Raw genomic sequence first — 12,574 nt, 5'->3', positions numbered from 1 at the left:
AACAAAAAACGAAGAGCGCACGCAAACAAAACACAAAACTGAATGCCATCGGGATCCATCGAAACGCAAATCCAAATTCGGAAAACAAAAGACAGTCAACGCATGAACGAAACAAAATGGCGACGAAACAGTACTCTGTTTTGGGGGTTGGTTCCCGCACAGCACAATCATAATCGACATACATCACAAACGCATAACAAATTAGGAAAAAAAACAGAAGTCACAGAAGAATAAATTGTCAAAATTTTAGTTGGTTTTGAAGGTGCCCAGAACAAAACACGATACCTGTCATACCGTTACAATGATAGATATGGTTATCACCGTTATTGAGTCCTTTCCCCAGCTTGCCTCCGAGGGCACTGTGGGCGACGAGACCGTTGTTGAGGCCCCCGGTTCGACCGCGCAGATGAGCCTGACCGTACGGGCCGGAGCTGAGCGCTGTCAGCGAGTTGTTATTGGTTAGGTTATGTTGGGCCACCTGCTGCTGATGGTGATGATGCCCTGTTACCGAGGTGTAGCAACCGACCACATCGCTGGGGTAACCGTTGCTGTTGCCATTGTATGCCACCATCGAACCAATGGGTCCATTCATCGTGGGGCCTGACAGACCGCCACTGTTGTTGTTATTGTTGGTGCCGTTCATCAGCCCGATCGACGACGAAGACGAAGAGGACGTCGTCTGCGAGGACGACGAAGTGATTGTATTGTTACTGCCGTGGTGCATCATCTGTAGGTTGGCCGTGTTCGGGACCGGCCCTCCACCGTGCACTGCCGAAGAGGAGGAGCTCATCAGTTGCGGTGCTTGGCCGGCGGCTGCGGCGGCAGCAGCAGCAGCCGCTGCAGTGGCCACCAGCGACGACGACGAAGACGACGGGGCCACGGCGGTCATCGCGGCCGTTTGGTGGCTGGGATGCGATCCCGGTAGGAACTGTGGATAGACGTGGTGCGACCATTGCGGGAACAGTGGACGATTGCTCGAGTCTGCATGGCGGGAGCGGCAGCAGCAACAGCGGCGGCGGCGTGTTTGTGTGTGGGGGTGTTTTGGGGTGGTTGTAATCGTGGCGGTGTGTTGGTGAGTTTTTTTTTATTAGTAGCGATACGCAAAGGAGCACGAGAAGGTTATGGTTCGTTAGCGATGGATTTGGTTTTGCCCGTTGACCAATGCGTTGATGGTGTTTGTTAACATAGGTGGTGCGGTGAGAGGGGGGTAAGCGCGCGCAGCGGTAGAGATAAAACCATTGGGAATAAAAGACGAAAAGAAAAAGAACGAGAAGGGAAGAGGAATTTGCATTTATTCTCGATTAGGTACATGTTTAGCAGTATAAGAATACGTATTGAGCAGTTTTGGGAGTGGAAGTAGAAACAAAAACAAACATTCACACAAACACATATACATTTATCTAAGCATAGTTTTGGAACAGAACATTGAATTACTAACAGAAAATACAATTAAGAAGCATATTAAGCATACAGTCTGGTATTATCTTTCTTTGCAATTCTCAGCGTTGTAAGAATTTGTGTAGTAGGAGAGCCGCCATTGTTCATCCTGGTACACACCCGGAAATAAAATGTTTGAGGATCAATATTTCGATTGAATTAGCTTGTTAATCATATTAGTCACATACATGCATATTGCATACATGCATACCAAGAAAAAAAGAAACCAAAATGAGCCACTTCCTAGTGCTATTCAGCTCTCAGCATGGTTCCGAAATTCGTAGCCAGTTCCTCTGACACCGACGACCCAGATACCACTGAGAATCTCAACATGAATGCGACAGACACTTGCCTTGCTGCGTTGTTGGGTGGACTGCTGCAAGTTTGGTCGAAATGATTATTAGTCCGAAAACGGTTCGCTGAAAAAGTTGTTTGACTGAAAGCGACATACGGCGGAACAGATAATTTGGTCGAAGAAATTGTTTACCATTACAGGTCGTTTGGCAGAAAAGGCCATTTTACCAAACAGGTAATGCGACCAGAAATGTCGTTTAGTCGAACAGGTCATTTAGCCGAAAAGGCCGTTTGGGAGAAATGATAGTTTTGCAGAAACAGCCATTTAGCCGAATTAGTCAAGTGGTCGAATGTATTGTTTGGCTCAAAAATAGTGAATGTGAAAAGTGTGAAGTGATTCATGATAGTTGAGAAATTAGAAGTAAGAAATAAGAAATGAGAAGTACAAAATTACCTGCCTCACTTCTTACACCTTAGTTATAACTTCTACATTACTTCTAGCAATAAACTTTTCATTTATCATTTCTCATTTTTCACTTCGCATTTATCACTTAGCACAGTGAGAAGTTTAAGACGTTAGAATTTGGGACGGGACTTGTAAAGAGGTAAAAAATGCAACTTTATCTGCTGCCAGTCAACTGCTGTCACGAACTGTCAGACGTAGTCAGCAGCTTTTTGTGTGAAAATATTGGTATCCTAAATAAAATATACCGCATGATTTTTGTTTTACGAAGACTTTTTCACATTAACGAGTATTCCAAATCATTCGATTAGCTTATTATTAATCAGTTATAAACGTGTGTTTTGTTCTTGGTATAAAAATCTTTATTAAAATTAGTTTACTAATTCGCGAATTGTATACACTTATATTGTGCTCAGAAGAGTCAACCCGGGGCTTAGGTGAAACATTTGAAACTCGACGGTCAACTGTGATGACAAGAAGAACAAGTGTCAAAACAAGGGGAAAGAAAGCAGCGTCTCTGCAAGTCTTGCCTCAGGTTAGAATTAACGAGCCTGGATTAAAAACAAAGAGGCGCAATACTCCTACCTTTAACAACCTTGTGCTCGATTGGAACAACCGATTTGACAGCAAATGCGTTGTTCCAATTTTGACACTTCATCTCTTTGTTATGAGTGCAGGTTCTTTAGTTAGAATCAAGAAGTGAAACTTCTCAATTCTCACTCATTATTTCTCACATCTCACTCCTTATTTCTCACTGCGAAAAGTTAGTAACACGTAGTAAAAGCTGAGCCACAAAAAGTTAGAAATGAGTCCTCATTTCTCACTTTAAGGCTCTGTCTCATTTGGAGAATTAAACTTAAAAGTGACAGTTCGAAAATTAGCAAATAACCCAGTCATAAGAATGGCTGGTGCTACCCAGCAATTCCAATAAGACATCGATGCAAAATGATTCGATATCTGTCAAAAGTAATCTTGCTCTGCGAGCAGGGTTATTTGATAATTATTGAAATGTCACTTTTAAGTTTAATTTCAGTTTAATTCTCCAAATGAGACAGACCCTAAACAGTAAGACGTGAGCAATAAGGAGTGAAAAGTAAGAAGTTTGACTTTCTTGACACTTCGAGCTGAGAAAAGTGTGAAGAACGAAGTGAAAAGTGAGCAGTGATGGAAATACTCTCTTCACGAATAAGAAAAAAGTGTAATTGACCCTACCAAAAATTCCACACTTGCGCGAACCTGCTGCCTGTATTTTTGGCACTTGCTTTGTTTGCTAGTACGGGCAGAGCAAAGACAAAAAAACAGGGCAGTATTTGGTTTGCGAGTAAAAAATATTATAAATAAATTTCACTTGAGATAAACACAATAACAATAAACAAATGTGTTCTTGCTCGAACATCCATGAGAAACATGTTCCGATGTTGCTTTCTGACATTTTGCAAATTACCCGAATGACTCGCGAAGCTTCACGAACATTTTTTTTGTGTTCACGAGTATTTTGCATTGGCTATTTCTCGTTTTATGAACAAGGGTCACAGATTTCCACCACTGAAAGTGAGACGTCGGCATTTTTTGACAAAAACTACGTGTAAGGGGAAGCCTTGGATACAGGCTGCAAAATAAAAAAATCCAAATTGGGGACCGTTACGAAATCATGTAAGATTTTAAACGATAATAGTGACATTATCTTTCGATAGAATTTAAGGATTTATATATCAATTGTGGTGGATGCGGCCCTGTATTTGATATCAACTGTTTACTGTTGATATAACCATAAAAAGTAAAATAATCAATTCAGCATATCCGCGATCACGCCACCCGGACGATGAACGCGGTTATGCTGAGTGAGCGAAAAGGGTCACGTACCCACCACCGTATGAGGCCACATAGTTAGGAATATGAAAATGAATAAATCAGTCTTGGACTAGAATTTACCAAATCCAGAAGTGTCTCAGTTATTTAAGAAAGAGTGATAATCACCACCCCGTGGGGTTAACTGGACTAAAGAAAACCACTGTGTCTGAGGGCATAACATGGCGATCCTGCCAGGAGCAGGCTTGAGTTTTGAAAAGTTGAAGTGAAGCACTTATAGTAAAGTCCAAAATGAGTGAATAATTATATGGTGTGAGAAGAACCACGGAACAGTCGCGCGGTTCAGTAATTGATTTTATGAACCGCCGCTAGTAGAATAAGCGGATACCAGACGGTTGACTGGTCAGTGCTCCGCGCGGATGGGCGAGTGAAATTGTGTTATGAACAAAATAAAACTGAGTGAGCACAGCAACAAAACCCCGGAGTGCCAAATCAGGAGGAAGAAATTTGTACCAGTGCGCGGAAAGTTGCCTAGACCCAAGAGTGCAGAAAAATAGTCAGTCGATAGTGCCGAGAAAAAATACAATCAAAATGGGATGGTTTTCTTCTGATGAGAACCTAGCCATCAACACCAGCAATTCCGCGGATGGACACCAAACTGCGCAATCGTTGGCGCTATGCGGAATGGCCCTACTGGCGGTGATCTACATCGTAGCAAAAGGAGTCATCCAACTACACAAACGAAGCACGGAAAGGCTGGCGGAGCGTGCAGCACGGCGTGCGACAGCGTTACCGTAGGACAAGGTGCAAGTCGTAATCGATCAGCAAAGAAAATGTAAGTTTTATTTCTTTGTCAAGTGCATAATTTGTAAAGTTGTTCGTTTTGTTTCACCAATTGTGTAATCCCGATATCATTTAAACTGTTTCTTGGTCGAAGTGGTGTTCAACTATGGTAGCCAAATGAGTGATGAACTAAGTAACATACAGGAGCTTTTGACATATTTAGTGAGAAACAAAGTTAATCTAGAAAAAACCCTTATCGAACATTTTGGAAAGTACTCTTAAGACTAAGAAGGAGTTTTGTACCGTAACATATATAAAGGCTCGCGAAAAACTTGATAGTATAAAGGAAAAATTAGACCCAACGCAGTATTCCGAACATTTATGCAAATTGGAGGCTGTTTATGCTGAAGTAATCAATCTTATACAAACGAAATTGCTCGCGATGGCTACAACGCTCGATATTGCATTAGCTTTGAAAATTATCGATAAGTTTGCAGGGATAGTCTTGAATTGGGACACTTCCTGGAGACTATTGATTGATTAAAGGCATATTCAGCGTCCGTTCCGGATGCCACCATAATAACCTTCTTAAAAACAAGGTTGGTTGTTGCTGCCAATGGTTCTATCGAGGGAGCTGCAACGCGAGCTGACTGGAAACAAAACTTACTACAAGATTCGCAGTAAAATTAACTCCAACAGCATGCGAGGCAGAGTTAAAGCAATCTAGACAGAAACAAAGGTCAGTTACAGAATTTGGTAAGGAAGTGGAGCAGCTGGCAGCTAAGCTAGCCACTGCTTACGTTTCGAACAAGACATTCGCCAATGAGGCCGCAGCAGATGCGATAGTTCAACCTATCGCAACAAATGCGTTTATTGCCGGACTTAATAATAACCAAACGGCTTTCTTTGTCAAGGCCAGAAATCCACCGAATTTAAACAGAGCGATTTCTGATGCACTGGAAGTAGTACCAATTACCAAAGAGGAGGTCAACTGGTACCAACCCCCAGGCGCAGGAAAGAATAGCTCACGAAATTATCGGGGTCAACAACAAAATGGAAACTATAACCGTGGTCGACGTTTCCAAGGAAGAGGTTTTAGCAACAACTACCAGAGCCAGAGAGGCTATCATTCTGGTAGAGGAAGAAGTGAAAGAGGTCATTTTCAAGGAAATCGACATAACAACCATAGTGGTAACAATCGCAATCATGATAACAATCATCGTGAAAACCAAGCACGTCACCAATGTAATTGTGTTCACAATGAAGAAGGTCGAGAACGAGAGAATAATACACGCCCAGAAGGTCAAGCTCGAGAAGAAGTTAACGTGATGCAGGAGTTATTTCGTGAATAACCCTGTAACGGCTTCTCGTGCTAATTTCCGATTGCATGGATATGACACATCTATACCTTTTGTAATAGACACAGGTGCATCTTGTTGTATAATAAAAAGAGAAGTATTATGCTATTGGAACAGTAACATTAATAATTTCTTTAAAAAGAATTAAATTTTCTTGCAGATTCCATGTTGTCGATGGATTGAAACTACTTTCGACGGAAGGCATTTTAGGAAACGATTTTTTAATGAAATATGGAGCGTACATTGATTTTGAGTCGAGTACACTGTCTTTGGGAAATACACAAGGAAGAGTGTCCACAGTTTTACAAAACACATCTAAAATGATTTCAATACCTTCGAGAAGTGAATTCATCACTTTTGTGTCAACAAATGTCGAAGACGACTATGTAATTTTTCCAAGGGAAATAGCGAAAGATGTTTTTATAGCGTCGACTATAGTTCGACCGAAGAATGGAAAAATTCCAGTAAGAATTTTAAATATTCGGGAAGAAGTGGTAAATATTAAACAATTCACGCCGCTCATGAAGCCATTATCTGAGTTCAACTTATTAGAAAAAACTGAATTTGAATCGAACCCGTCAGAAAGGGAAAAGTTGTTATTTGAGAATTTAAATCTAGAACATCTGAAAGGTAGGGAAAAAGTTAGTGTGGAGCAAATTTGTAGAAAATTTTCTGATTTGTTTCTACTACCGGGCGACAAGCTAACTTATTCTAACGTTTTTGAGCAGAGCATTCCTTTGAAGTCAGGAGTAGCTCCTATTTACAAAAAGCCATATAGGATACCTCATAGTCAACAACAGGTTGTCGAAGAGGAAATTCAAAAAATGTTAGATAATGACATAATTGAAGAGGCATCATCGCCTTGGTCCTCACCAGTCCTTTTAGTACCGAAAAAGGCTGATGAGAATGGCCAAAAGAAATGGAGACTAGTAGTGGATTATCGGGCTATAAACGATAGTTTAATAGACGATAAGTTTCCGCTACCGAACATTACGGATATTCTAGACTCATTATCTGGGGCGGTCTATTTTACGCATCTGGATTTGAATCAAGGATATTACCAAATGCTGATTGATCCGAAAGATAGGGATTGTACTTCATTCTCTACTAACAAAGGTCAATACCGAATGAAGAGATTGCCGATGGGATTAAAAATAAGTCCTTCAGCTTTCTCAAGATTAATGACGATTGCTATGGCTGGATTGAACTATTCTCAGTGTTTTGTTTATTTGGACGATCTAATTGTTTTCGGGAAACATCTTGAAGATCACAATAAAAATTTGCATGATGTGTTTCTAAGACTGCGTGAAGCGAATCTAAAATTAAATGCGAAAAGTGTGAATTTCTTAAAACACAAATGTTGTATTTAGGATTCGTAGTGTCAGATCAAGGGATATCTCCAGATCCTGCAAAATCGATGTGGTAAAGAATTTTCCAAAACCAATGTCCGTCAATGAATGTAAACGTTTTGTAGCGTTTGCAAATTACTATCGAAGACATATAAGAAATTTTTCACAAATTGCAAGTCCGTTAAACAAATTGACTCGAAAGGGAGTTCAATTTAAATGGGAAGAAGAACAGGAAAAGGCATTTGAAACACTCAAACAAAAGTTGATAGGATCAGAAGTGCTAGATTTTCCTAATTTTACACGTTGTAATATTTTCGAAGTGACTACTGATGCATCTAAATATGGTTTAGGAGCAGTGCTACACAATGGCAATGGTAAACCGGTAGCATATGCAAGCAGAATGTTAAACTCGGCAGAGCAGAACTATTCAACGATTGAAAAAGAGCTGCTAGGAGTCGTATGGGCAGTTCGCCATTTTAGACCATATTTATATGGCAGAAAATTCAAAATATTTACCGATCATAGACCACTCGTTTATTTGTTCAGTATGACTGATCCATCTAGTAGGCTAACTAAATTTCGATTAGCATTAGAGGATTACTCATTTGAAGTGTTTTATAAGAAGGGAACGGATAATGCAGCTGCAGACGCATTATCGAGAATCTCTTCTGATGAATTAAAACAAATAAGCAAAATACACGAAGACGAATGCTTAGTCACCACAAGATACCAAGAACGTCAAAATTTACTGAAAGCCGGCGAGATAATAATGAAGCTCCTATCGAAAGGATTGATCACCCTTCGATAGTCGAACTACTTAAAAACCACGAGATTCATTAGAGCTAGAGTTTCGAAAAATCCTAAACAAGGAGAAAGTAGAACCAAAGATTGCATTGGAACCGAATTCTGCTACTATGTCCCGAAAATTAATAAAATAATATTTAATTGCGCAAAATTCGTACAGAAAAAAAGTTCTTCTACGGACAGAAAAGAAAGGCTAGACATCATGTTCAGGCGGTTGTCAGCGGATTTGAAGTCCTTATGTGGAAGAATAAAACAAACCGCGGTGGTTATCGTACTTAGCGACGATAATCAAATATCAAAACTGTACGTTGAATATGTGAAGAAACACAAAATAAGGGATCCCAAAATAATAATTATTAAACGCGCACAAATTATAAAGAATCCAGAGGAAAAGGATAAGATTTTGAATAATTTCCATATTGGAAAAACAGCGGGTCACATAGGTATGCAGCGAATGTTCAAAACTATACGCCAATATTACTATTGGAATGGTTTAAAAGCGGACGTGGAAAATTTTGTTAACAAATGTATCTTGTGTAAAAGACGAAACATCATAAAACGACACGGCAACCTCTTGAGGTAACTACCACAGCTAGCCAATCAATGGAAAAGCTTTATTTGGATTTGGTAGGCCCATTACCAAAGGATAATCACGGGAAGGAATATATTTTGACTATACAATGTGAGCTAACTAAGTTCATTATCGCTAAACCTATTGAAGACAAACGAACTAGAACTGTAGCACAAGCATTTATGGAAGCTGTAATCCTACAGTTTGGAGTTCCAAAAACCATTGCAACGGATAGAGGAACTGAGTTTATGTCACAGGTTATGAAGGATATGGCAGAGTTGCTAGGTATTGAAAAACTAAGTAGCACCGCATACCATCATGAAACCATTGGGGCACTAGAAAACTCGCACAAGACTTTGGGAAATTTTTTGAGAGTTAATTCACATGGTCAATATTTTACTTGGTCGGAATGGATACCATTTTGGACCTTTATGTATAATACAACAGTTCACTCTAGCCATAACTACACTCCATTTGAATTGTTGTTCGGAAGAAAATGCGTTGTTCCATCTCTGATTCACACCGAAGTACAGCCTATTTATAACTTTGATGATTATGCTAAAGAACTTAAGTACAGATTACAAATGTCATACAATGATGCGAGACAAACATTAATGCAAAACAAAATTCGACAATGCGAAGAATCCAACAAAGAGGTAAAAAAGATTGTGTTCCAGAATAGTCAGAAAGTTTTTATTAAGAGATGTGATGTTTCTAAACTTGAGGATATTAATGAAGGTCCATTTGATGTAGTGCAAGATTTAGGGCCAAATATTTTGATAAAAAGGAATGGAAAATTTGAAACTATACATAAAAACAGAACAATCCTATTCAAGGATTGATGGTAGTGGACGTGTGGTGGATAATGTTTAAAAATAAATACATAAATATATAAATAAGTTTATAAATAAATAATAAATTACTACAAATAATTAACATATTTCGCGAAATATATTAATTCATTAAATATTCAAATATATTTACTCAAAGTATATAAGGTATATGTCATCGACTTAAAAATGAAAAATGTATGTTTATAATCAGTTTATTTCAACTACAAAGCTTAAATTACAATATGTATCTATTCAGTGAAAATGCATAAGAAAAGGTAAAAAAAAAATGTAAGTTAAAAAACTTAATTTTTTATTAAATAAGTTAGGGCGTGTGGTGGATGCGGCCCTGTATTTGATATCAACTGTTTACTGTTGATATAACCATAAAAAGTAAAATAATCAATTCAGCATATCCGCGATCACGCCACCCGGACGATGAACGCGGTTATGCTGAGTGAGCGAAAAGGGTCACGTACCCACCACCGTATGAGGCCACATAGTTAGGAATATGAAAATGAATAAATCAGTCTTGGACTAGAATTTACCAAATCCAGAAGTGTCTCAGTTATTTAAGAAAGAGTGATAATCACCACCCCGTGGGGTTAACTGGACTAAAGAAAACCACTGTGTCTGAGGGCATAACACAATGAATGTGCAAACTTTCCACAAATTTGCTAATTGTATTGAAACTATTGATTATCAACGTCAAACTATTGAAAGTTTTAGTTCTTTCACTCCTGGTAAAAATTTCAGAACCAACCAATTCCGTTCATGTACCCCCAACACGGACATCAGATTGATGTAAGGTACGCACCTTTTGGCCCACCACTACATAGGGGAACGGTTCGCCACTTCATCTCATAGCTCCTATTTCCATCTCATCAAAAACAAAGCAATGGAAAGGAATTTGGTTTGTTTATTATTTTTGTGATTTTTTCAGCAGTAAGCACGCATGTTGACAAAAAGAAGCGACGAATTTGGTGCCGTATTTCTTTGTTTAGCGATGAGATGGAAATATGTACAGTGAGATGGAGATCGAAACATTTCCCCTATTCTCTGTGCTTAAAAAAAGCCGTGTCTTGCGCGCGCGCGACATTTTCGTTCGGGTTTTCACTGGACCATTTGGTAGCGGTCTAGTAACATCGGCTCGGTGGCGATCGTGGCAGCAGCGCGTCATTTACGTGTCAACGAATCATCGGATGGCGGTCGTGGTACATTTAAAATCAATTGGTCCTTTGTTAGGACCACCTTTATACACAGAAGAGAATATGTCCAGAAAATTCACCCAACAATGGCGGCTATCGGCGGTGGTTGCTGCAAAAACGCGTCGTCAGTAGAAACATCTTCTTCTTCTTCTATGGCTCTCAACTCAGTGTTCTATTAGCATTTCCTCAGTTATTAATTGAAAGCTTTTCTATACCTGCCATTGCATGAGTATGTATCTTGTGTGACAAGTACAATGGATACACTATGCCCAGGGAGTCGAGAATGTTTCCAACCCGAAAACCCCCTAGACCGGACCGAGAATCAAACTCGCCATTTCCGGATTGGCAATTCTACGCCTTTGCTCGCAAGGCTAACTGGAGACCATAGGAACATCACTCAAGTGAAATCGTTGCTCGCATGCTGTTAGTAATTGCAAGGCGCACAATTTTGAAAATCGGTCCTTTGTCAGGTCCATTACTATACAAAGAGAAGGGTTTGATTTGGCGTGTTTGGATGTAATGCTTAAAGTTGTGAAAAGATTTATCTTTATACTGCTGAATGGTTACAGACGCTAGCGCGGCATTTTTTTTGCAGCAACCACCGCCGACGGACGGCTCTGATGTCACTACAGACGTCATAATAGCCACCACCTTAATAGCCACTGACAACAACAAAATTATTATCCGAATCTGAAGAGAAAATTTCACTACGTTTCGACGCCCAGAACGAAATGGTTCGGAGTCAAAGCTTCTTCCACATCTAACTCCAGGGGCACGTACGTCAGCACCAGGCGAATCGAAAATTGTGAATCCGTAAACTCATCCTCTTATCGTGCCTTGTTTGCTCCTTGGAAGTTTATATCGTTGTCGGAATAAAAGTCCAACAGTTCTCCTCAGCGGCATACGAACCTCCGAAAGGTTATCAATCATGCTTGAGTCGTCATACGATCGATCACACGATTTTCCAAGTCGCGTTCTTCACTGCTACTGTAGCTGGAAGTGCTTCGATCTTCCGTCCGTCTTTTTTCTTTCAACAATTCGGCGTGAACCGATAGACGCATGCTACCCTCCACTTCGAGAATCGTTGGGGACATGATCATGGCAATATCGTGGAAATCAACACATGGTCGATCTTCTTCGATAGAGGAATCGAGAGCGTTGCACTTGATCGGCTTGGTTTTATAATTATTTCCTACTAAAACAGCCAACTGCTCACCGGACAAGAAGACGCTTAGTCGAAAATGAAAATTTGTCATACGGTGAACTACTCACGCTCGGATTCGGGCTGCTTTTCCTCACCGAAAAGTACGCATTTGCTTTCGTTCTCCCACGGCCTCTAGGAACTCTCTGGAATTGGAAACCCAGTTTCGCAACTAGAAACCGCCCTTGGAATGAATGTATCGTACCTCCTTCGTCAGCGCTACCGCTTTGTCGAACAGCTCATTTCAAACCGGCCAATATAGCTAGGGGGAAGGGCCGTTTGGCCGAATACCGTTTGGCCGAATGCCATTTGGCGGAAGGCCACTAGGCCGAAAGATGTTTGGCCGAATATACCATTTGGGTCATATAGTCAAATAGGATACTTAGGAATAAGACATTTGACCGAATAGATTATTTTGCCAGAACAGATCATTTGGCTGAATGAGTCATTTGGCCGAATAAGTCATT

At 40.1% G+C, this 12,574-nt stretch overlaps 1 protein-coding gene across 17 annotated transcripts in view; it reads right to left on the bottom strand.

Annotated features, from left to right (window-relative positions):
• Positions 1-12,574, bottom strand: part of LOC134206396 (neurobeachin) — a 486,080-nt gene that overhangs the window by 39,848 nt on the left and 433,658 nt on the right. For 9 of the 17 annotated variants that reach the window (XM_062682098.1, XM_062682099.1, XM_062682100.1 and 6 more), the window contains one exon: positions 286-981. The exons of 6 other annotated variants lie outside the window; for them this stretch is intronic. In XM_062682098.1, the coding sequence (XP_062538082.1) occupies positions 286-981 (696 nt within the window). The remainder of the gene's footprint in view (positions 1-285; positions 982-12,574) is intronic. 2 more of the 17 variants (XM_062682101.1, XM_062682104.1) reach the window with 1 other exon arrangement.

The sequence above is a fragment of the Armigeres subalbatus genome, chromosome 1, assembly GCF_024139115.2.
Source record: "Armigeres subalbatus isolate Guangzhou_Male chromosome 1, GZ_Asu_2, whole genome shotgun sequence".
NCBI classification, from domain to species: domain Eukaryota; kingdom Metazoa; phylum Arthropoda; class Insecta; order Diptera; family Culicidae; genus Armigeres; species Armigeres subalbatus.
The sequence above is the reverse complement of the archived record's forward strand: the minus strand, read 5'-3'. Positions and strand labels throughout refer to the sequence as shown.